The sequence below is a fragment of the Drosophila willistoni genome, chromosome 3R, assembly GCF_018902025.1.
Source record: "Drosophila willistoni isolate 14030-0811.24 chromosome 3R, UCI_dwil_1.1, whole genome shotgun sequence".
In the NCBI taxonomy this organism is placed as follows: Eukaryota; Metazoa; Arthropoda; class Insecta; order Diptera; family Drosophilidae; genus Drosophila; species Drosophila willistoni.
Genome location: NC_061086.1, coordinates 9,021,737 through 9,045,660, shown reverse-complemented (window position 1 = coordinate 9,045,660; position 23,924 = coordinate 9,021,737). Strand labels below are relative to the sequence as shown.

The window sequence follows — 23,924 nt, the reverse complement described above, 5'->3', positions numbered from 1 at the left end:
AAACGAATTATTTTTTTTTTTTTGTTAGCTTAGTTTGAGCTCGTTTAATACAATAAATTCTTATACAACAAGATGACTTCATAAAAAATGTATATGTGTGTATATTGTATATGTATTCCATGTATATATATATATATGTATGTAACTTCAGGATCGCCATTCACAGTCTTTGTTTTCCATTAATCTTCAAAAATTAAACTTAACAAATGCAATTTGCAGATCAACTTTTTTAACAAATGCAAAGAAAAAGATTATTAAAAAAAAGAAGAAATAGATGTCATTTCAATGCTTCTTAACCATATATGATCAATCGATTATTAGGGTAGCATCCTTTATAAATGGATAAAGAATTGTATATAATTTTCAATTCCAAACAACAATAAAATTGGAATCACAACGGCTAGAGTTTTGAATCAGACAAAATGAGATATTATATACATGCAGTGGCTATAAAATCGGAGATTTAAGAAAGTTCTTAGAAAAAAAGAAGCACAACAACGCGGCTAAGCCATTTGAGCGTATGAGGTATATAACTTGTAATTGCGACGACGATAATAGATCATCAGTCCATAACTGGCACAAAGAAGACAAGCGACAATCAAGATTAGAATACCTGGCATTAAATTGAAAGTAAAGAGTATTACGAATGATTTCAAGTTAGTAGTAAAAAAAAAAACTTACCCGTGGCCGCACTTAGATTAGCTTCCTCGTAGGTCATCATCATGGTAGTGCGCTTGCACTCACTATGCCAGTCTCCTGGCAAGACATCTTGATATAAGCTACGAAGCTTGCTCAACGGACAAGACACCCCACAACCAGGTATGACCAAAGGCAAGGGTTCTGCTGTCGTGTTCTTGTAGAAGATTGAGACCAAAGGTGTATTGTTATCGTCTAATCGAAGCTCCATCATAATGCAGGCAGCGTATGGAGGACTGTGCAACTGTGTTGATTAATTAATCATTATCATTAGTGTTGAATCATCTCATTGACTAATTCTTAATATAATTACCTCAAACAGCTTAAGTGCATTTAAGGTATTGGCAATGGTTGTGTCATGAGCGCTATATATCCAAGCTGAACGGTCGGGCGTTAAATTACCCGAGACTTTATGATCGAATCGGTCAAAAATATCCTTTAACAAAGGACCAACTTTCAGTCTGGCCAATTTGCGTGTGTAAGTCATGGCGGCAAATGCGAGGTTTGAGGCATAAGTAAACTCTTCCGAGCCATATACCTTTTCCGTCCACACTGGAAGTTTCAGGTTATTCAGACTCTCGATGAATAGAGTATTGTTTAAGTACGAAGCATCTGTGAAGGTTTTAACTTGTCGACCGCTATTTTCACTCAAATACGTGAACAGATCGTGGAAGCGACTATATAGGGCTTGAAATTCAGCGGAAGCCTCCAGGGCAGCCATCTCATAGTCATAGGTGGGGCAAGAGGCTTTTGCCGCCAGTATATAATCATTATTCTCCGGTGCAGTGTGCACTGGAATAGGTTGCCAAGGTATATTTGGGTTCCATACATCCGCACCTTTAGGTTTGTATAATCCTGCCAAGTTAGATTGGGCACTCATCAGTGTACGATCCACATCGGTCGACTGTATATAGATCTCATCCGCCGTATATTTGGCACTTAAAAGTGATCCATACCGATTCCGTAGCCATTTGCCAAGCTCGTAGTGTTGCATTTTGCCTTTATTGGTCAATTGTCCCCAACCAGTGGACCAGAATTTTAAATCATTGTAGGGGTCTGTAGGATATGGATCAACAGGCGTTCTGTCGCCGTGGCGAAATATCTGCAAAATATTTATCCATATCAATGTTGTAATAGTTTGTGTTTGTTTGTATAGGTGGCAAAGCTTTTTTCTTTTGTTTTTGATTAATAACAACAACAACAACAACTACAACTGCTACCTACCACATGCACAAACTTCAAATCCCCTGGCAGAGTTTCTCCTCTATAAACTTCCGTATCAGCATATGGTTTGGCATGAAGGGCATTTCCTATGCCCAGCAAAAGAACACAAATCAAGAGAACCAAGATTAAAGCAAGTTGATTCCACATTTTGATAGCCACCACCGTCACAAGACTCCGACAACGACTAATTGGGGAAATGGAGAGCATGTGGAGTTTAGTTAGTTATTAAAAGTACAAAAATATTGGAGGCAAAACTATCGGCTGTTGGGGCGTTAAAGAGCCTACCTCAAGCGCAAGACTGGTGGTTTTATCGTGAGTTGGTTTTTTTATATGTATGTACAACTGTGCCAAAACTAAGTTTAAACAAGAGCCAGCAACATAGCTTTTGTTTATATTTATACAATTCCAAACGACAACAACAACAATCAGAAAAACTTTGCTGAATTGGTCACTCAATTCTACATGTAGAAAGCTATCTACATGGATAGTAATAATTCGACTTGACAATACCCGCTATACAGAACATTTAAAACAATCTTTTTTTTTCAAATTGATCATATTTAAATTATTATGGCTTAAAATAATATAGCTCTACATAATTAAAACTGCTTGTTTTTACTATTTCGTTTAATTTTGTTCGTTAGCTTCTTGGCAATATTTTTATTATATGTAATTTTATTAAGTGAGAACAGGATGGCATAGATATGCAACGGGTGTCCTTTCTAAGGGAAAAGAATTCCAAATTGTTTAAATTGTCGGTTCTAATAAAAAAAAAAAGAACTAGTTGCACATGAATCAAATTATCTCATTAAGTATTGCATTAAATATTGAAAACAATCTTAACTACAATTAACAATAAATGTGTGGGACTCAATGAATTGATATGACGACAAAAATATAAGTAAGATTATGGGTAAAATTTGTGGGAGAACAGGGGTACTATACTCAACTAAAAACTTGACAAATTATGTATAATGCCGAACTTAAAATAATTGGAAAACAATTTTCGGCTATTTAAGTAATCCCATTTTTGCATCTTTAAAATCTACGATTCCCGCCCATGTTTGGTCCTGATCCTTGTCTGGGTCCACTGAAACTGAAAAGAAACATTCGAATTGAATTGACCAAACATTGAAAATATAAAAATTAACAAACCGATTTCGCTGTCCACTACCCCTAGGCCCATGGCTGGGGCCCAAAGGAGGAAACTCCGCTTGATATGCGGTCAAAGCATTCTGATTCTGACTATGTGGATGGCTACCACGCTTATTAAAACCGCCGCCAGGTCCTTGATTTTGAGACATGCCACGTTCATTGTTGGAGGAACGAGCATTAAACCCACCACGTCCACCGAAATTTCCACGATTCGGACTAAATCCAGGCCTTCCGCCTTGGTGATTACCGCTAGATAAACATCAATATGGTGAGTCAAGAGCAAAGTGATATTGTAGTTGTCATTACTTACCTATTCATAACTGGATTGTCTGATCGCATTGGACCTAGGCCATTGCCAAAACGGCCTGACTGGTTCCCACCAAAGGAAACTGGCTGTTGTTGTTGCTGATGATGATGATCAGCGGGTAATGCAAAACCACGACGATCTTGTCTTACATTAGCCGATGGACCTAAGCCGCCACCTCGTTGATTGCCGTTGCTGCTCCCACCAGAACCTGAATGCCCACTTTGGGAGTCATTTTGTTGATTATTGCCACTAAATCCACTGGATGGGCTGTGTTTGAAATTCCTTCGTCCCCCTTGCACTGCATTGCTGTGTGATCCCGAATTGTTGTCCCATTGCTGGTATTGTTGATTGTGACCGCCAAATCGATTACCGGGACTGTTGTTAAAACCTCCATTGCCTCCACTAGTGCCTGCAAATCTATTTGAACCTGCAGTTCCACCGCTGCCTCCTGCACTGAATCTGTTTTTAAATCCCTGTGCCGAACCTTCGCTGTGGTGACTCTGTTGCTGTGATGACCCTTTTCTGTACGGTGCATTTCTCTGTTGACTATAGTTTCGGTCGTTCCGTATGGGCCCAAAATTGTTGCCGTTTGAAATGGATTCCCTCGAATCGCCGGATCCTCCTCCTCTGCCACCAGAAGCTCTACCAAAATTGGGTTGACCACCACCACCACCTCCACGATGAGTAGATCTTGATTCCAGAGGACCTTTATTTGTTTCCCCCCCATGACCATGACCCTGTTGCATTGGTCGTCGTCCTCCTCGATTACCGGCTCCCGGCCCCGTTGCCACTCCAACTCCCTTTCTGCCTCGTTCTTTTGGTCGGCCCGGTTCGACGACAATGTTTTGCCCCTTAAATTCAATTCCATTAAGAGCAGCTATGGCAGCATCAGCCATCTCTGTGTTCTCCAAGTGAACAAAACCACATCGATTCATTACATCGCACTCCACGACTGCTCCATAGTTTGAAAAAAGGCGTCTCAGCTCGTCTGGTTTGCAGCCAGGGGGCAGGCTGCCCACAAAGACTTTGGCGGTCTGCAAGCAAAGCATTTATTGGCATTACAAATAGATTGATCAATATTTGTATCAGCTACAGGGCGTATACTCACAGACATGTATTTTTATTATTATTTTAATTTTTCTTCGACTTTTTCTAGAGCCGGCAATACATCGATAGCTTGTCGAGCTCTAATATTTTCTTCTAGATACATATGTAGATAACTATCTACAGGAAAATAGCTATGTATGTTACTGACAATTATGTTAACTTAACAGCCCAAGCCACTGACAATTTGTAATTTTAATTTAAATTGTTTGAATGAAATGTGGCCGCCCAACAATGAAGATAGCTATTTCGTCAATATGGATTACAAGAAGAACGTGATCAACATAATGCCCAGTGCGGAGATTATGGTCAACTTCCCTGGTGAAATGATGCGCACCAAGAAAGCTTGTTTACTGTACGCCGAACGAATGGATTTCAAGGAAGTAATGGTAAGTACAGTAAGTCTACTACCCAAGCGTTCCACTGACATGTTTTTATTCCGCCAGCAATTGAGATTGGCCGAGAAATGCGATCAGAGGCGGATGTATATCACGACAGTGGATACAGGATCCTTTCAGCAACTGAAACAAGATCAGTCGCTAAATGTGACATTTGGAGGGTTTATGGATAATGTGGTGCGAATGCTGAAGGATTGCCAGGCTGGCAAATTGGAATTACATCTCAACCCGAGAGATTCAGCGTCTAGCAATGATGGCCAGGTCGAGAATTTTTATTTACAATTCGTTGAGGTCAGATCATTTAAAAATCTTATTCACTTATGCCTGCCCTGCCGTTCGGCATCGCTGAACACGGTACTCTTTTATATAAATTTAATGCTGGACGCGTCCTATAAAAAATATTTTTTGCTGGAACAAAATGCACAACAAATGAAAATGGAAATATCATCCCAGCGTGTTCATTTGGAGCAATTGGGGGCAGATAATAGCCAACTACGTGAAGCTCTGGGCGAGAATACACGCATCCTGGGCGAAAAACATGCGTTGGAGCTGCAGCAAATGCAAGACAAGCTTGCGAAATTAAACGAGCAACGTAGTCATGATCAGGAGCGCAATCGTCGAAGTATTTCAAACCTGCAAACCCAACTTGACAGGGCCCAACAGGATAAGATTGATTTAAAATCACTGCAAGAACAGACCGAGAAGCGCACTCAAACATTGACCGAGGAACTAAATTGCTGCAAATCCCGGATTTGCACACTTAAAGAACAAAATGATAAACTGCAATTGGATATAAACACTGCTAAAAAGCAGGAGCGTAAATTGGAATACAAAATCGAGGATCTTAAACAGCACACTACAGAACTCCAGGAGCAAATACAAAAGGGTAACAAGGAAAAGGTAATCAAAAACTTTTAAAATATCTTCGTAATAATTACTAGTTTATTTCTCCATATCAGGCCAACATGTCTGCCGAATTGGAAGCCGAGAAAAAAATCCTGCACACCAAACGTCAAGCTCTGGAAATGGCCTCTATGGAGATAGCTAAAGCTAATCAAATCATTGTTAAACAAAATCAAGAACTGCTCAATCAAAAGAGAACCGTTGCCTGGCGCACAGAAGTTGCATTGCAGCAGGAGAAGGCCATCACGGAGAAAGAGAAACTGCTGGCTTTACGCGAAGAGGAGGTCAGACAGGGAAGGATTACCATTAAACAGCTAAGAGAAGAGATTCCCCAACAGTTGGAGTCCATGCGACATTTTGCCCAGGGGCTAGAACAGAAATACTCAAATCGTAAGATCAATAATTTACTAGGAGTAAGAAAATTATTCTTAATACAATTCCATTTACAGAAATCCTCACTTTGAAGCATCGTCTGTCGTCAGGAAAGGAGAATCGCAAATAGATATCGTTGTAGCTGTTCGTTTCGTTTATAGTCTTATTTATTGTTGTACTATTTAATTATACTTTATATTGTTGGGCTCTAGTCATAATCCTCGTGCACTTGTTCGTTAACATGAGCCGTAGCCACATTTACTGCCTGGCTAATGTCCTCAATCTGATTCATTTTCAGTCTCTCGCGTATTAGCTCGGCAATGGCCTTCTGTGTGCGTCTTTCTAGACGCTCCAATTTCTTGCTAGCATCTCGTTTAAGATCCCAATCAGGTTTTCGGGGTGCCAAATTAGTAATGTCAATTTCATCAATTATCATCGGCTGTTGCAATAAATTTAGCTGAGACTCAACGGCAGTCTCGATATTCCCCGTAGGTTCTTGCGGTAACACCTCACCCTCAGTGCTTTCATTTTGTGGCCTATAGCTGCGAAATATCGGTCTGGAATAAACGAAAATATTTTAAAACTGGTAAACAACAACTGTTATTTGATGAGAGTGGAGTCTATGCGCTTACTTTGGAAGTTGCTCAGCCTGCGAAGCCCCATCGGTTGTTTTGTTTTGTGCTTGCTCGCGGAGTTTTTGCAATCGTTCTTTGCGCTTTAAAGACTCCTCTGTCAGTTTGCCCAAATTATTATTGTTATTCTCCATTAGTAATTGTAAAATTGCAAAAATGTAAACAACAAACCAAATGTGCGCTCCAGTATGCCCACATTTGATGTAGAGATAAATCCCAAATTCTACAAAAAAACGGTCACACTGACAGGCTGTAAGCTGGTACAGAGTTTAAATCTGATGCAGCCCTGATTGTGTTTCTGTGTTGCTAAACTACCAAATATTTTCACAACACTGGCTCAGCCACTGACAACAACACACACAAACAGAGCAGAAGTGCGTTATTTAATTTTTTATATGGTATAATTTAATTAGAAATTTAAGAAATTAAACAATATGCGTGAGTGAATTAGATGGAATAATAACAAATAAAAACGGGTAAATGCCCGTCGTGCGAATGGCGAAAAAAATTGACGCGATTTAAATGCCTGCCAAATGCAGCAACAACAACGCAATTGTGATAGACAAAGAAATAGATTACGAAGGGGCAAGCGAGAGGCGAGACGGAGGCGCAAAGAAGAAGGCGAAAAATTGTTTTTGCATGAATAACATATTAAATGAACTAAACGCTGGCTGGGCAAATGATTTTTAGTTTTACATACATACTTATTTAATACGCAACGAAAATAGCTTTTAATTTAACAAAAGCATAAGGAATAGGAAGGCAAACATCAATAGGAGCGGAAACTGCGTCCAAAAAACATGCAATAAAACATAAATAATATTTATTACAATTTGAAGAAGTTGGAGCAGCCAGAAAAAACCATTCAAAACAAGCAAAAAAAAAGCAAAGTTTGGGGGCCAGCTATTGTTGTTGACGTCGCTGCTGCTGTACACACACACAGGCACAATCTCACACAGCCCTCCACACACACACACACACACACACGAAGCCCAGCTGATGTAAATAATTTGCAGCGATTGTGTTCGTGCGCGTTTTCAATTGATTAAAACCAAAACACACACGGACACACATTGCAATACACCAACACACACATACATATACATACATATGTACGTGGAGGCTCCATTGTGAAAATTGATTAAAGATTACAAGGTAAGTGTGTACGCTGTCTACTTAATTAACCGTTAGTTATAGTTTTATTCTCACACACTAATACGCTTTAAAATAAGTAAAAAAAAAACACAAACGATGACGCCCTTTTTGCTGCACAAATTTTTGATTACGGCGGATACCACCACCATCCTTTCACATTTGCTACCCCATATCACCGCTCCTTAGTGGTGCATGGTGCAGTTACATTTACAGGTACACCTGCTGCCATTTTCTTTTTACTCTGTTGTGTTGTTGTCGTTATGTTTGTTGTTGCTATTGTCTTCTCTGATACCGCCTGCTAGAGTTAAATTACAATTCATTGCAACAATTTGCATACATAAAGAAATTATATTTCTATGCCTTGTATTGGAGAAGTTTATTGCCGGGGTTTGAAATAAATTATTGAATACCTATTTTTTTTAAACGCATCAAAAGCAAGGGTTATTGAAAAAGTAAAAAAAAAATATATATCTGTTTTATCGTACGATTATTAAATGTACATATGTATGTACATATGTAACTCTATTGCTGTACCTAATATGTTTCCAAGCCCTATCACAAGGGTCGCTAATTTTCCGATTTTTAAACTCGTCTTCTATTTATGATAAAAGATCTTTCACTTGGTTGTTTCTAGAAATTTTGAAGCTTTTAAATTGTAACCTGTAATTGTGATTGTATGAGAATCTCTGGTCAGTGCATCAGCTGTTGCTTGTGTATAATCAATTGTTGTGTTTTTAAGATAAATGAATGACGTCATGGCCAATTTCCTTATCGCTCATTTGTCTTTTGCTTTTGTTATTGCAATTTTACTATTTGTGCCTTGAAGTCTATTTGAGTTGGCCTCGCCTTAAGTTTGTGTTTATATTTTGGTTAGTTAACTTATTTACTGCCATTAAACATTAACATTAAGTTGAACAAAACGAAAACAAACAACTGCAGCTGAAGTTTTTATGGCGTTTTGCTTCATTTGATTCACACTTTATGGCCTAACATTAATAAAAACGCAACCAAAAAGCGACAGCAAGAGGAGAAAAGAAAAAACGACAAACTCACACAAGAAGTGACATTTCTAATTAACGCCCCTCATACTCCTCCCCCAAACCCTCTTTACTTTCACATTTTCATTGTATGATGTTCTGGGCGCTGCGTACTGCACGGTGGGGGGGCACCCCACAATGCTGATAAACATTGCTCGGCGGCTGCTGTCGTTAACATTCGATGTAATCAGTTGGCGGTCTGTGTTGGGGGTTCGAGTTTGGGATCGGGATCTAAAGCAAGGTTCAGGGCTACAGTCTATCAATGAAGTTAAGGTACAGCTACAGATACTAGCTGGTAGGAATAGACCCTTATTTTTTTGTGTAGGTATAGTTATTTGAACGACTGTATGCATATTTATTGATCTCTGGCCGTACAAAAAAATATCCTCAGCAGTTATCACTGTCTGTCAATTTGATTTATGTCCACGAAATGCGTTTAATTACATAGACTTTAGTTTAATATTAAATTTAATTGCATTACGAAGTTCTTATCTGTTGAGTTGTTGACGTGTATAACGTCAGGTGAAACCCATGGGGTAGAAGGCGGGTGGAGAGATTATTGCATTTCTATGATGATTAATCGTTTGGTCGCGGTCATTCGCGCTTTGCATCGGGTATTTCACCAAAAGTTGTAAAACGGAGTTTCAACGAGATCCCTTAAATCCTTAAAGGTCAGTCATTAGCCAAACCTTTCCAGGTATTTCATCAGCTTTCGTTGAAATGTCTTTGGAAAATTTCCTCGAGTTTTGTTTTTAAAATATTATTTGTTAGGTAAAAAAGGACATTAAGTCAGGTAAATGCAAAAACAAACACATGTGCTCTAACGTCCTCTTTTCCTCTCCCCTCTCTATCACTCTCTTTTAATCTCGATTTCTCTCATAGATATGTACACACACACACATACACGCACATCCATATGAGCTCGATCTTACACGTGCAGAGTTCTTTTTGTCTTACACAGTTGCTTTTGCTCCGCCCGCTAGTCTAGACGTGTTTAAAAATCGAGGTGCGTTGATAATACATTTATTTATACATATGTATGTATATTTTTTTATATGTGTTATTGTACGTTTTTTGGTGTATTTGTGAGCGCGTGTAAAGTGCGATTTACATTAAGTCAGCGGCGTTTACTATTTTTAATTGGCGTTGGCGGCGTCGGTGGCTTATCAAAACACTTTTACACTAGCACAAAAACAAATTCGTTTTTGCCCCAGACAAATTGTAAACAAATTCTATAAAAAAAGCTTTGAAATCGCAACCGCTATTTTGTTTATTGCGACTTGAAAATGGCCCAGTTAGTCATTAACATTTGAACTGGCCCCCCTTCCGGGCTTCTCTTTCTAAAGTAAGAGAGAGAAAGAGATAGATTAGCGCCACAATGTCTAACAGCTGTTTAAAGAATTTAACTTAACAGAATCCAAAAATCATTAACAGCAACAGTGATGGCACAGTGCCAACTCCATTTTTATTGTTAGCAATAATTGATCAGAGGTTTTGACAACTGATAAGAATGCAATTAAATTTACAACTAATTTGTTATGTTAAGAATGTTGCATAAATTGATATTATTATTAATAGATTTATAAATAAGTAAATTTAATAACGCTGTTGTAGCACTTTTCTATAATAAACTCTTAACAGAGACTGTTAACTGACCTGTTCTCTCTCCCTCTCTCTGTTTTTAGCATAACCGCAACAAACAAAGAAGCGGACACACACACACATCTATAAACACAGATGAAGCAACATATATACGTATATTTCATTTGAAGCACTGCCAAAACAAAAGAAAGGACACGACCCTGAAGTGAAGTGTTGCGGTGGAGAAGGCCCAGCGGAGGAGGTGCAGCAGCAGCTGGAGGGTATCATTAGGGAGTTAAACTGCAGCAAGGTGTGAAACGTCTCCATGATGCTGTACGTATTCCATGTGGACGTCGGTCGAATGCTTAGCTTCGACATGACTGTCGCCCTCTCGTCGGTGGAGAATCTGAAAGAGACCATTCAGCGTCATCATGGTATATCCGCGGCCAATATTGTACTGCTTGTTAGCGGAGGCGAGATGCTGACTCACTCCACCCAGGTCTCGTGCTACTCGGCCGGTACCGACACGAATCCCATATATATGTTTCTTACTGGCGATGAACGTTTGGCGCCGACAGTAGCCAACAATGATGCGGATACCGAACTGCGTCGCCAAGTGGAAGAGAGCCACAGACTGCCAGCGGTGCTGGAGACAGTGCGCCAGAGGGCCCATCTAGCGCAGCATATGAGAGAGTTGGCCCGTAAGGAGGAAACTCTGTGCGAGCGCCTGGTTCACGAGCAACACCTGCAACAGCAGGGATGGTCAGCTGTGGTGGCCAACATGGAGGACTTGACAAATGAGTTTAGTGAACGTTTCCGCAACTTTCGTCAATCGTTCGAACGACATTTGGAAAAGAGGGAAAGCTATCAGGAGTTGTTACGAAATTTCCCTGATGATCTCAAACAGCTGGCCAGGATTACCATACTGCCAGGATTAATGAATCTGGCTGAGGCGGATTTTCATGGTTTTGATGAGCTGCTATATAATGATGATGTATTTGCTCAACAACAGCAGCAGCAGCAACAGGGGCAAGAACAGGCTGTGGCTCTAAGCGAATCTTCTCAAGCGGATTCACCTAATAAAAAGCTTAAAATGGGTGACGACGATGTTGACCAGGCGGCAGAAGTAGCAGCAGTGTCGTCTGAACAGCAAGCCGAGCAACAGGAACGAACATCGCAAACCTCTACCACCAGCTCATCAATTGCTCGACGCCACAGTCTGAATCTGCTGCAGTGGATTAACTCGAAGGGCAATCACAATGCACTCCAAGTCATGTCCGATGAGTGCATTCAAGGCCTAAACACGTTCAGTGCCGAAATCTATGAAAAGTTAAAGGAAGAAGTGCAGCAAATCATCAAATTGGCCAAGCAAAGCGAAGTCAAGGAGATAAAGGGCTTGGGTGAACGCCTCTGCCGCCTCGAAGAGTTCAAGTTCAAGATTGCGAAAATGGTGCAGGACCAAAAGGAGCAAGCCATTGCCCTGCAGCAGAACGAGGCTCGTGCCCAAAATTTGCGCGACAATTCCGTATTGCCCGATCTCTGTTTGTCGCATCGCTCTCAGTTGCAGGTGATGCTGGAAAATCATTTAAAAATTCGCGAGTATTGCCGTTGCATAGCCAACTCCAAGGATGAACTGGGCCGAAATCTCCATATGCGTCTGCGACGCATTGTATGGATAGAGAACGGCATGAGCGAGTTTGACAATCGTCTGCTTTTCTATCACCGCTGTTTGAGGCGGGCAGAACGACATATTGGCATCATTGAACAGATCCATCGGGCTCCCAGTACATATGTCGCCGCCGTGGCAGAGGTGGTCCGACGTAAAATCTTCTCTGACGAATTCCGTCAGTGGGCATCACGTCTCTCTGTGGACTTTAATCGCATCCATAGCGAGGAACTGAATCGCCGTAAGGAGTTCAATGCCAGCTTTGATGGGCACTTTCTTAATATCCTCTTTCCCGGTTTGGGCGACATGCCGCCGGCCTTTGCTAATGAGCATCCCCTAAGTTTTGATACGCGCCTCCCGCCGTTGAGCAGATCTGATATTGAACTGCTCTCCGTGCAACTGCCCGAGTTGGCTGCCCAGCTGCAGTTGCCGGATATGAAATCTGTGATACAATTCTTTGTCAATCGTTCCGGTGAAATTAAACAGGTGGAATTGGATGAAGACCCCACAACCGAACCCGCAAACGAGATAGAGCCTCCCTTAGCTGCACCTCGTTTGGCCGAACTGCAAGCCATGGCACAGGCCTCTGCCTCCGACTGTGAAACGGACACAGAAACGGAATTCGAAAAACTGACCACAACATCCAAATGTGTGGGCACCTCCACCAGCGGGATATTGGAGCAAATGGCCCGTAGCACGGCAACCGATCAATTGCTCATGCTCAGTGCCAGCACATTGACAGAGGATAATGCAAACAGCGCTGCCCAAATCCGAAGTGACTTTGAGAAGATGTCCAAATTGGCTCTTGCGGGCGTGGCTCAGGCTCGCGTCAATTTAAATACTTTTCGTCAGGATGCCGCCAGCTATCAAGATGAACTCCAGTCGGAGCTGCTGCTGCTGCACGACAAATTGAATCTCCTACGCATGCAGAGCGAGGAGCGAGAACGCGCGGCTCAAGAGCAACTAGAGGATCTGCGGCGTCAATTGGAGCTGGCCGAACGTGATAAATTAGCTGCAGTAGCCCAGGCAAGGGAGCAACTTATCCATGAGCACAAAACTGAGTTGGAATCGCTGCGTTGCCGCTTCAAATTGATGACATCAATGGAACGTTCACCATCTGACTGCAGTTTGGAGAAGTTGGAACGGCCGACAAGCAGTGCCAGTGTGACCAGTGCCGGTGCCGCAACCGGTGTCGATGTGGATCAGTTGTTGGCACAGCAGCGACAGGAGCTGATTGCACAGCGCGAACGTGCCATTACGGAGGCCATCGACGCCGAGCGTTCGCTCTGGCAGTCGCGTCTTCTTCCTATTAACTCCGAATCTGTTATGCTCAATGTGGGTATACTGAAAGATATGTTGGCAGACAGGGAGCGCCAGCTCGATCAGCTTCGAGAACAAAATAAGGTAGTCATGCAGGAGACCTATCAGCTGAAAACCCGTCTGGAGATGATCACAAATGAGGATGGGGGCAACAGTTGGCTCAAGGAGAAAATTGAATATCTGGATCGAGACAAGAACCGGCTGGAGGAGGAGCTCTGCCAGGAGAAGACCAAACGCATGGCAATGGAGCAAAGTGTGGCTGCTCTACGCAGGTATGCACTGAATCAAATTTTGCTTTGGTTGTCACTTATAAAAAATTTACTCGTTTTAGTTCGATTTATGATCCGCCATCGAACACTGCTATGGCTCGATCCAAGTCCAGTTCCGGACATCGATATATTGCACTGGAGGGCTGTGGCAAGGGTGATTATGTATTTGTTGTATGGAGCATACGTCATGGCCAGTTCATGGTCGTCCAAGACTCGCTTACCTTGTACTTTGTCCATGCTGATAGTTTGGCCAGCCTTCAGCTAGTCGCTCCCCCTACCCAGCAAATCGCAGCCGGTCCAACTGGTACAGAATCGCCTCCATCACTGGCAGTGGCAGAGTTAAATCAAATTCCTTTACCCTACTATGCCATTGGACGGGTGATTGACAAGGAGTATTGTCAGGCTCGAAAGGTATTACTCCTATAAATTATTATTTGGTTTTATCTCACTATGTATTTATCTCTTTTTGATGTAGAATGAAAATCGCTATCGCGTCAGCAAGGGCTCGAAATTTTATCGCATCAAACTTGCGCCATTACCATCTCGAAATCCTCAGCGCCGCGAGCGTTTAGAATGTGAGTAACAACGATAATCTGCGAAATGTAAAATCTTAAACATTTTGGAATTGCTGTTTATGTATCCAAAGAAATTTAGAGTCATTTCGTTAATACTTCCGGTGGTCCATATAATACATGATTTTTGTTTCTGTCGATCCCAGTTTCTATATGTAATACCTGAATTGTGCTTTATCCATTTCAGCTATAAACTCAACTGTTGCCATTAAACCTCTGCAACTGACAACTTTGACATCATGGCCCAGAGATGTCACAGATGCACCTGGCAGTGTCGGGAGCAGTGTGTATCAGAGTATCAAAGAGCGCACAGTGAGCATAACCAGTGTCAATGAGGAGGACGATGAATCGGCCTCGTTGCTAAGTGAGAGCTGTCGTTACATAAGTGTCAGTGAGGAGAACGAACTGATTGCTGCTAGCGGCACAACAGTGAATGCAACATCATCCACAGCAGCTGCAGCAGCAGAAATGGCAACAACAATGTCATCAACCACATCCACAATAACAACAGCGGCGGCACCATCACCACCAGGAACTCAAGCACAGTCTGTGATAACAGAGCAGCCAACGGCATCGAGCAAACTGAAATTGGATCTACTGTTGGCCTCTGCTGATATAATAACACAACCCTTAACACTACAACATCAAGATCCACAACAACCACATGAGGAGGCAGCCGCTCAAGTGGAGCCTGTGGCCGATTTAGACACAACTCTAACTTCAAATACAAATGCAGCTACGTTAAGTGTAGGAAATGATGGAGAAGAACCTGTTACCATATATGTGCCCCCCACAGCAACCGCAACAACATCAGCAACCGCAATAACAACGACTGCTAGCACTATATCAATAGTCAGTCTGGATACGGAACCTATGATAAGCACAGCACCAATGCTACCAATGTCGATTGGTACGGCAACCATTAGCGAGGATTCCGATGAGTATCGCTCTCTGGAGGGTAAGGATGAAGCTGATTTTACCATTTCCGAATAGTGTACGACAATTGGAAGTTATATATACATAAATATATATATAAACAATATACCTACTTATATGCGGAGGGTGTATCCCTAGGCTAACAAATCTTTTATTCTATTAGAGTCCAATCAAACTCCCAATGATCTGATAGGGCATTAACCACAGCAGCATCAACAACAACAACTACAACACAAACAAGTTAAATACTTAAATAATTTAAAATTTACAAACTGCAGCCGTAACATAAAAATAAAACAATATTTAAATGCAAAAACTACAATACAAATTCTAATGTAGTTAAACTCGACAAAAAATAAAATATTATTCATGAAACAGAAAACTAAAAAATACTCCTGAGAATGAGTTAACAATTTAAAATGTCCCACAACTACCCTCTCGCACACACTCTCACCCACCAATTCACATACACTCACACCCAACCCAAACACGCATACACAGACACTACAAGGAAAGAAATTTTGAAAATTTTTATTTTAAATAAAAATGATGTACTTTAAAAAGTTACTTTATAATCAAAATGTATCTACAACATATATATTTTTAACTAATTCTTATTTTGGTCAATTTATTTTTCCAATTTTCAACATTTTCATTGTGTTAAGTGCCAAGAAAGTTGTCTTATTTTCAAGTCACTTTTCTTTGTAGCAAGTAAATTTAGAATAAAATATGTATACAAAATTCTATTTTTTATAGGAATTTAACAAAAAAAATTGGGCATACACTTAATTTGATTGGGCGTAGAGCCCCGCCTACCAACATGTAAACACTACTCACGACACACAGACAGACAGACAGACACTCTCTTTCCCCCCTTTTCATTAATTTTTTTTCTATTCTATTTTTTTTTTACTTTTATGTATATAAAAAAAAATGAAATATAAAAAACGACGAATAATTTTGCCTTTATCACTAACAACAAAAACTAATGATATATACAAATAAAATGATTTACTGTGTTCGCTGCGAAGAGAGAACAATTTAATGAACGCATAACTGTAAATAGAAACAAATTTTACTTTAAAAAATTTCAATTTAAACAAGGAAATGAGAAAAACAATAAAAAACAAAAAAAAATCAAATGTCAAGCTTAAAAAAAAAAGAATAAGAAGTGGTAAACAAAATAAAATAAAAACTGTCAACATTTAAAATGGTAATTTTTTAATTAGATTTCTTCGTTTGGTTATACTAAAAAATGCTATTCCCCCTATGGAATGTATCAATATACATATACAGTGGCGGCAATTTATTTGAGTACATTTTTTTTTGACCTTAAATTCTGATTTCATTCGATTGTTACTTAATGTTGGTGAAAAGTTTTGATATGTTAATTTATAACGTTCAATTGGTTATTCTATTGAGATGATGTTCTGTAAATTTCGTGGGCATATCTCCAATGGTTTTTTTTTTAAATGTGTTTTGATAAAAAGCCCCCAAATTCGGACCCGGCAAAAAAAAAAAGACACATTTTCAAAATTTGTAAAGTTGATCGTACACCTTTGGACTCAAAGAAAAAGTTTTAGATCTAGTAAAACTAAGATAAACTGCATACCACAAATTTTCAATTTGGCCCCAGGGTCCATTTTGGAGCCATTTGAAAAATTCAATTTTGTATGGAATTTTTTGGTCTCTCTGCTTGACGTCACTTTACGCCACTAACACACACTAAAGTATAACAACACTTGCCGACCTGCCTACATTGTGCTGCGCCACCCACTTCCCTGTTCTGCGACTGCGTACCTGTGATTAGAGTTGATTGTTTCCGATCCAGCCGACGATTCCCTTTCTCTTATGACAATGGCTGGTGGTTCGTGGTGTACTGAAGTCGAGCGAGAGATCATTCAAAATTTGAAGTCTTCTGGATTCTCTATTTTAAAGATAGCTAGTATTCTTAAGTGTTCTAGAACTAAGATTTATAAAGCTCTTAGCCATATTCAGAAGTTAGGTACCACTAAGAATGTTAAAGACGGAAAAAAAAACGTGAGAAAAACCACCAAAAGGGAAGATGAGTTAATAAAGAGAGCGTCCCAAATGAACCCTTTCCACAGCTCCAGGACTATACAAAAGAATATGGCAACACATTATGGGATCCATCTTTCAGAGCGATCAATAAGATATCGGCTTAATGAGAGCAATTTACGTGGATGCATAGCGCAACGTAAACCGTTAGTGTCGAAAAAAAATGTAAAAGCCCGAAAGAAATTTGCAAGGAACCATGTGAATAAACCCATGGCATTCTGGAAGAACGTTCTTTGGAGTGATGAATCCAAGTTTTGTAGACATGGCTCTGATGGAAAACGATATGTGTGGCGCCCACCTTGCATGGAATACCACCCACGGTACACGATAAAGACAATAAAGCACGGTGGCGGAAATGTAATGGTCTGGGCATCGTTTTCCTGGTACGGAGTTGGACCTATTCACAGAATAGAGACTAGGATGGATCAACATGTCTACAAAGACATAATTTCAGACATAATGGTTCCTTATGCAGAAGAAAACCTTCCTTTAAGGTGGCGTTTTATGCACGACAACGATCCCAAGCACACTTCTCGGCTAGTCAAGGGTTGCCTCGAAGCAAGGAACGTTACTGTATTGAAATGGCCGGCCCAATCTCCTGATTTGAATCCCATTGAACATTTGTGGGCTGATGTTGAGCAGAAAATTAGTGGCTTAAAGCCACCCAATCTACAAGCTTTGTGGGCCGAAATCCAAAAGGCTTGGAATGGAATTCCGCAGGACAGATGCAGGGCATTAGTAGAAAGTATGCCACGGAGATGCTTAGCAGTACTAAAAAATGGAGGATACCCGACTAAATATTAAGTAGTACTAATTAAGTGTAAGTTATCTTAAGTAGTTTTGTTATTTTCAATAAAAACTATTTAAACAATTTTATGACTTTTTACCTACTGCATCATCTGATTGCTTGCCTGTTGGCGAATGTGGGAGTACCTGTCTCATGAACCCTTTTACCTACTTAACGGCGTTTTGCATCAAAAGAAAGAGAGGGAAATAGTTGGGCTGTTGAAAACACAGAAACAGAAAAAAACACCTTTTTTGTAAGGCAACGAAGTCTATCTATTTTTAATCCGATTTTGATGAGCAATATCTCATTCGACAGGAAATTTAATTCAATATCTTTCATAGTTCAAGTGTTGTTATACTTTAGTGTGTGTTAGTGGCGTAAAGTGACGTCAAGCAGAGAGACCAAAAAATTCCATACAAAATTGAATTTTTCAAATGGCTCCAAAATGGACCCTGGGGCCAAATTGAAAATTTGTGGTATGCAGTTTATCTTAGTTTTACTAGATCTAAAACTTTTTCTTTGAGTCCAAAGGTGTACGATCAACTTTACAAGTTTTGAAAATGTGTCTTTTTTTTTTTGCCGGGTCCGAATTTGGGGCTTTTTATCAAAACCCATTTAAAAAAAAAACCATTGGAGATATGCCCACGAAATTTACAGAACATCATCTCAATAGAATAACCAATTGAACGTTATAAATTAACATATCAAAACTTTTCACCAACATTAAGTAACAATCGAATGAAATCAGAATTTAAGGTCAAAAAAAAATGTACTCAAATAAATTGCCGCCACTGTATGTATGTATAAACATATATCATTTCAGTCAATCCGTTCTTGCAAAAGATTGATAGCTTAAACAACTTTTGATTTAAGGTGCTTCGTTCGTCTTGAACGTTTTACTAGATAATTAATTTCATGGTATATTCTGTAAAATAATATTAGCATTTATTTTTATATTCTTATATTCTTGCAGGGCTGAAATTTAAAGTATTTTTATTTTTGCCTTTCGCCAAAACATTTCGGATACGATTAAAATTTTATTAAGTGGTCTACATAATAGCGCATTGACATGCCTAGCAATTAGTTAATAATTATATAAGTCGAATAAATTAATTGCACATTTTGCCAAGGCTAATTGGTGAAAGGATTTCACATGATATATGGGCGTGGTTAGCGTGCCAAAAAGCCTTTAGAATTGGTCGGTTATTATTATATTTTTTTTGTGTTAGGCAAGAGGGCAATGCTTATAGACTAGTTGTATACATACAAATATATATAGATAGATAGATGAGTGGGTACGATACGAGTATATATGTACATACAAATACGATATAAGAAGCAATGCTGCATCAGTCTCCGTTAATCATAAGTGGGCATAAATACATACAATGTTGCTTTATCTATCTGCTAATTAGGCTAAAATTTTCAGTATGTGCATTTAATTAATGCATATTAATAATTCTTCTCCGTTGTTTTGTGTATATTTTGATGAGTACCCTTTAATGAAAGGGGGTATTGTGATATTTGAGAAATGGTATTTCTTTAGAATATCCAAGAGTATTTAGATGTCCGGCTATATCGGACATTTCTAAATGTTTAGGTTTGCTTATGCTCTCTGTAGTTGCAGCAGCTTGTCTAGGCCACATCATGCAGAGTCTGTGCACGACTAGTGACTGTGGTTGCATCCAACGCTTGGCTGCCTGGCTACGTCATGGCTACGACTTCATTAGGCTCTTAAAATAATTAAGCGTTAAATATGCTCCAGTTATTAATTGCCAACATCCCGTTCGCTGCTCCCGTCGATCACCTCATCACAATATACCGCACTTTTTGAGCACAATTTTGCGCTTTCGCGCCGCACTTGAACCGCTGCCGCTCCCCTTTTTAGCCGGACGCAACACAATTGTGCCGCTGCTCGACTTGGTGAATGTTGGACTAAATGCACTAATTGTGGGCGTGCTACTGTAGGGCGGATGGGTGGACGATTGCTGTTGGTTACCCGTGCCACCAGATGCTTGGTCATAGCTCTGTGTCATCAGCTGATGACATTTGGTGGCCAAATATCTAAACACGGAAGCCACATTGATGTCTTCCTGTAGTTGAGAAACACGAAAAAAAACAAAAAATTACAAGTCATCGACTGTTTTCATCTTTCTTTGGGTGACGGGGAGGGGACTTACCTTAACAGAGGTTCGTATTAGACGACAATTTAACATCTTAGCCAGAGTCTCCACCTCATCGGCAGTGACCACAGCCTGCTCAATGAGATCTATCTTGTTTTGCACAATCACTGTGGGTATCTCATTGCATTCGTTCTCAACCTTTCGCTTCCAGTCTTTTATTGCCTCGAATGAAGCACGATCTGTGGTGGAGAAGACCAACACGGATGCTTGTGCTCCCCTATAGTATGCTTTTGTTATACAATCGAATTCCTCCTGCCCGGCTGTGTCCCACAGCATAATGCGAACATCCTCGCCATCGATTTCAATCTGCCGCTCTAAAAAATCCACTCCAATGGTCTTTTTGTAATCCTTGGTAAAAATTCCTTTGCAGTAGCGTTGAATCATTGAAGATTTACCAACGCCTCCATTGCCTACGATGACCTAATGATCAACGAAGAAAAGATATTAACAATTAATAATTTAAATCTTTTCTCATGTCTAGAACTGTGTGGTCTATATGAAAACGGTTTCGTGATTATTTATCACTTGGTGCTACATCTATCATCATTATTTCTATTCCAATACCCATTTGAACTTCATGCCACTCACATTCATCATTCTAATGAAGGCAGCTGCTGCTAACTTACCACCTTAATGGCCAACTCGATGTCATCTTCACGCATGTTGGTATAGTTGTACTGCGACTCTCCCAATAGAACAGTCGCAGCAGTACCGCCCGTTGCTGTTTGGATTAGCCGCATACGTTGGCCGCTCGCACTGATCTCTGGTCTATTTAGCCGGCAGCAGGTGGCCCGATGTTGGTCTCTCCAAAATCCAGCTGGCAATTAAAGCCAGCAATCTCTGCTCCGCTCCTGCACGCAACGGCAATCACAATCAATCTAAAGTTTTGAGTTTTTTTCTCTTTTTGGATTTGTCAATTGGTATTTTCCACAACACTTTTCACTTTTCCTCCCAAAAAAAAAAACTTTTTGCGTAATGTCAATGGATGGATTCACTTTCTACGCATTGATTTCACCAAATTCGAAGAGTGTAACTCTCTGAAAAGAAAGAAAAACGAACATTATCATCATGCGACGACGACTTTACTACCTTTCGAACACATCGAAAAAACAACATTATCCATAAGGAAAAAATACAAAAATGAGTTTTTCTTTCATTTTCACATTAACCGGTTTTCAAAGCCGTCGTTTACGTTGTGTGTGTGTGTTTGTTTTTTCTGTCTTCATTCGTAACTTTTGTTGCTTCTTTTTTTGTGTTTTTGGTCTTTTTTCTTTGGCTTTCCTGTTTGGTCAACGGACTGCGACTTCTAATAAGACGCAACGTGAACACGCATGAGCAGCCGGTTACGTTTTTTACAACAGGTGCCCCACCAGAGGTACGTCCCATACAGGTAAATATGCCAAGACTAGAAGAGGTGGGAGAAAAGGGAAGGGAACATAGATAGGTGATTCTGTGGCATGGTATTAGCATTAGCGCGTGCTTATGAATTCTTTTGAAATGTAAAATTTCAAGTGGCACTTACTATATACACTATTTGCCTTGGCATCTTTGTGGGCGGACGGACATGGGGAGAAATACGTGGGATTGCTTTGCTAAGAATAGAATTGAGTTTTATTCAATTAACCGTCATAATAATAGAAATGGAAATAAACAATAGATATGCAAATTAAATAACTTCTTGTTACCTCAAACAAACACTCGACCTGATGGCTAAATTTATACAAATTTTTTAATCAAATTAGTGGTCAAATATGAATTTTTTTCACCTTAAAAATTATAATTAATAACTGAAAATCATAAACACAAAACAAACAGACTAACAAAAGATATGCTCAAAATATATAATTTCTTTGCCCTGTATTTTACAAATTTGCAATTTAAATTAATCTTTAGATTTTATAGAATGCAACAAATTGTATTCTTTTCATCTATTCTGTATCTATTCTATCGACAATTGGGTTATTTTTAGACATAAATCAACTGACTAAAGTCATAAAACCGGGGTTTTATTCGATTTGTAATAGGTTTCTAATACTCTTGACGATGATGACGAATTGTGCAAGTTATTTGCCAGGTTACTCAACGAGTCTCAGTTTTTCGATTTTGCATGGTATCAAGGTCAACAAAAAAGTTTATAACTGTTTATAGAGAACGCCAACTTTGAATGAATGAAACATTATTCATTGTCCAGAGAGTTATTCCAATCATTAATAACATTATGCAGAATTTCTTTGAATTGCATTTCTCAATTGGAAATTGGCAATCGGCAATCGGTAGTGGTCACACCGCATTTGGTCTTTTGCATTTTGCATTTTCCATTTCACCTTTTATCACACCTGGGAGTCACCTTTGGCATTTGTCTTGTTCTCCTTCTTCTTTTGGTTCTTCTGTAACCCACTGTGTGGCACTTTGATGCCTTTCGCTCGTTCTAATTATATTGTGACTCTTTTGCTTTGGGTGCCCACATTCTTCTTTTGCTCCAGCTTGAGGTTATTACTATTTATGCCTTCGGTTTTTCTGTTGGTCTATTGTTATGCTAATTAAGGCCAGCGGTGATATACTCCAAGATTTAGATCAATAAGCATATGTGTAGGCCAAGCGAGGTTGGCACAAATCTAAATGTTTTTTTAGTATGTTGATGTGTGGGATGCTTATAGATAGATAAATAAAAGAACAAACTGCACGCATGCGCTGTTTGGACTGCATACAAGCACAAAGCTACTGTATCTATGTGAATGTATCTCAGCTTATGTGTGTGTCCGTGTGAGTGAGAACAAATTACAAATAATGCCCATCAATTGCTATTCTTTTTCCACTACTTTATTTTGTTGAATTGAGCAGAAAATCTTCTTGTCTGCGAGATAAAATTGTTGTTAGAATGTGTGCAATTATTTTGAAATTTGCTCACAAACTAATAGATAAGTTGCCGTTTTTCTCGGCCATTTCCTTCTTAGCCATGGCCATTTGGCCATTGTTGTGTGGAATGTGGATTCTAACTTGTCCATTTAAGTACAGAACAACAACACACAGATACACACACTGGCACACACACACAAAGAGACACTCACTTGTTGCAACTGAAGTGCAGCGAATTTTCCAGCTCCACTTGCTACTACACACACACATAAAAATATTTATGTGTGTGTGTGTAGAAAATTATGCAAATGTTGCTGCTGTTGTTGTTGTTGCGCTACTTAAATCAATTATGAGCGCAAATTCCTCATTATTAAAATTATGTTTAAATAGTCACACTAACGGTACAATCAAGAGTCGCGCGGTTTCATTGACGACAAAAGTCAGTCTTTTTTTTAGTGTTCATAGGTGCTTTTTTATAGCTTTGTGTCTCTTTTTTTGTTTTTGGTGAGAAACTAGCAACGAATGGAAGTTGAAATGTTAAAACAAAACAACAAAAAAACGTATGTCTGCGAAAATCAACGCGAAACTTAAAACTCACAAAGTTCCAAAACCCCGAGAAGAGTCGCGCAGGTTGTAAAAAAAAGACTTGGCTTGGCTTACACTGCGACTGCGACACTCCGTTTGCAGGCAAA

General features: G+C 39.7%; 6 protein-coding genes across 7 annotated transcripts; 2 read left to right on the top strand and 4 right to left on the bottom strand.

The window, feature by feature from the left end:
• Positions 1–10: 10 nt before the first annotated feature.
• Positions 11–2,341, bottom strand: LOC6651521 (prostatic acid phosphatase). Its single transcript, XM_002073312.4, has 5 exons — positions 2,206–2,341; positions 1,921–2,104; positions 1,010–1,798; positions 682–940; positions 11–613 (listed from the first exon to the last, which is right to left on the bottom strand). The coding sequence occupies exons 2-5, from the start codon at positions 2,065–2,067 to the stop codon at positions 504–506; spliced, it is 1,305 nt and encodes a 434-aa protein (XP_002073348.1). The 5' UTR covers positions 2,068–2,104; positions 2,206–2,341; the 3' UTR covers positions 11–503.
• A 200-nt stretch (positions 2,342–2,541) lies between these two features.
• On the bottom strand, positions 2,542–4,533 carry LOC6651520 (hornerin). Its single transcript, XM_002073311.4, has 4 exons — positions 4,491–4,533; positions 3,386–4,416; positions 3,076–3,324; positions 2,542–3,016 (listed from the first exon to the last, which is right to left on the bottom strand). The coding sequence occupies exons 1-4, from the start codon at positions 4,494–4,496 to the stop codon at positions 2,959–2,961; spliced, it is 1,344 nt and encodes a 447-aa protein (XP_002073347.1). The 5' UTR covers positions 4,497–4,533; the 3' UTR covers positions 2,542–2,958.
• A 112-nt stretch (positions 4,534–4,645) lies between these two features.
• On the top strand, positions 4,646–6,377 carry LOC6651519 (spindle assembly abnormal protein 6 homolog). Its single transcript, XM_002073310.3, has 4 exons — positions 4,646–4,875; positions 4,933–5,784; positions 5,844–6,177; positions 6,237–6,377. The coding sequence occupies exons 1-4, from the start codon at positions 4,705–4,707 to the stop codon at positions 6,287–6,289; spliced, it is 1,410 nt and encodes a 469-aa protein (XP_002073346.1). The 5' UTR covers positions 4,646–4,704; the 3' UTR covers positions 6,290–6,377.
• On the bottom strand, positions 6,305–7,005 carry LOC6651518 (coiled-coil domain-containing protein 12). The gene is made up of 2 exons (XM_002073309.3): positions 6,792–7,005; positions 6,305–6,716 (listed from the first exon to the last, which is right to left on the bottom strand). Exons 1-2 carry the CDS (start codon positions 6,923–6,925, stop codon positions 6,368–6,370), a joined length of 483 nt encoding a protein of 160 aa, XP_002073345.1. The 5' UTR covers positions 6,926–7,005; the 3' UTR covers positions 6,305–6,367.
• Positions 7,006–7,179: 174 nt separating this feature from the next.
• LOC6651517 (RB1-inducible coiled-coil protein 1) lies at positions 7,180–15,474 on the top strand. 2 transcript variants are annotated; one of them, XM_002073308.4, is made up of 5 exons: positions 7,180–7,946; positions 10,669–13,822; positions 13,882–14,230; positions 14,295–14,394; positions 14,579–15,474. In XM_002073308.4, exons 2-5 carry the CDS (start codon positions 10,890–10,892, stop codon positions 15,382–15,384), a joined length of 4,188 nt encoding a protein of 1,395 aa, XP_002073344.2. In that variant the 5' UTR covers positions 7,180–7,946; positions 10,669–10,889; the 3' UTR covers positions 15,385–15,474. The 2 variants fall into 2 exon arrangements, with proteins under 2 accessions (XP_002073344.2, XP_046866860.1); XM_047010904.1 differs by lacking the exon at positions 7,180–7,946 and adding an exon at positions 9,935–9,989.
• Positions 15,475–19,173: 3,699 nt separating this feature from the next.
• On the bottom strand, positions 19,174–21,450 carry LOC6651516 (ras-related protein Rab-23). The gene is made up of 3 exons (XM_002073307.4): positions 21,003–21,450; positions 20,374–20,796; positions 19,174–20,286 (listed from the first exon to the last, which is right to left on the bottom strand). The coding sequence occupies exons 1-3, from the start codon at positions 21,114–21,116 to the stop codon at positions 20,005–20,007; spliced, it is 819 nt and encodes a 272-aa protein (XP_002073343.1). The 5' UTR covers positions 21,117–21,450; the 3' UTR covers positions 19,174–20,004.
• Between the last annotated feature and the right edge of the window lie 2,474 nt (positions 21,451–23,924).

Excerpts from the sequence above, each read along its gene's own strand:
- LOC6651519 (XM_002073310.3), top strand. The coding sequence starts at position 4,705 with ATGTGGCCGCCCAACAATGAAGATAGCTATTTCGTCAATATGGATTAC. Across the intron at positions 5,785-5,843 it reads AAAAGGGTAACAAGGAAAAG|GCCAACATGTCTGCCGAATT; the intron begins GTAATCAAAAAC and ends TCTCCATATCAG. Across the intron at positions 6,178-6,236 it reads AGAACAGAAATACTCAAATC|AAATCCTCACTTTGAAGCAT; the intron begins GTAAGATCAATA and ends TTCCATTTACAG.
- LOC6651520 (XM_002073311.4), bottom strand. Across the intron at positions 3,325-3,385 it reads GACAATCCAGTTATGAATAG|CGGTAATCACCAAGGCGGAA; the intron begins GTAAGTAATGAC and ends ATGTTTATCTAG. Across the intron at positions 3,017-3,075 it reads GGTAGTGGACAGCGAAATCG|TTTCAGTGGACCCAGACAAG; the intron begins GTTTGTTAATTT and ends GTTTCTTTTCAG.
- LOC6651516 (XM_002073307.4), bottom strand. The coding sequence starts at position 21,116 with ATGCGGCTAATCCAAACAGCAACGGGCGGTACTGCTGCGACTGTTCTA. Across the intron at positions 20,797-21,002 it reads TCGAGTTGGCCATTAAGGTG|GTCATCGTAGGCAATGGAGG; the intron begins GTAAGTTAGCAG and ends GTTGATCATTAG. Across the intron at positions 20,287-20,373 it reads TAATACGAACCTCTGTTAAG|GAAGACATCAATGTGGCTTC; the intron begins GTAAGTCCCCTC and ends TCTCAACTACAG.
- LOC6651517 (XM_002073308.4), top strand. The coding sequence starts at position 10,890 with ATGATGCTGTACGTATTCCATGTGGACGTCGGTCGAATGCTTAGCTTC. Across the intron at positions 13,823-13,881 it reads AGTGTGGCTGCTCTACGCAG|TTCGATTTATGATCCGCCAT; the intron begins GTATGCACTGAA and ends TACTCGTTTTAG. Across the intron at positions 14,395-14,578 it reads GCGCCGCGAGCGTTTAGAAT|CTATAAACTCAACTGTTGCC; the intron begins GTGAGTAACAAC and ends TATCCATTTCAG.
- LOC6651518 (XM_002073309.3), bottom strand. The coding sequence starts at position 6,925 with ATGGAGAATAACAATAATAATTTGGGCAAACTGACAGAGGAGTCTTTA. Across the intron at positions 6,717-6,791 it reads CAGGCTGAGCAACTTCCAAA|ACCGATATTTCGCAGCTATA; the intron begins GTAAGCGCATAG and ends CGTTTATTCCAG.
- LOC6651521 (XM_002073312.4), bottom strand. The coding sequence starts at position 2,067 with ATGTGGAATCAACTTGCTTTAATCTTGGTTCTCTTGATTTGTGTTCTT. Across the intron at positions 941-1,009 it reads ATGCACTTAAGCTGTTTGAG|TTGCACAGTCCTCCATACGC; the intron begins GTAATTATATTA and ends TAATCAACACAG. Across the intron at positions 614-681 it reads TAATCTAAGTGCGGCCACGG|GTATTCTAATCTTGATTGTC; the intron begins GTAAGTTTTTTT and ends ATTTAATGCCAG.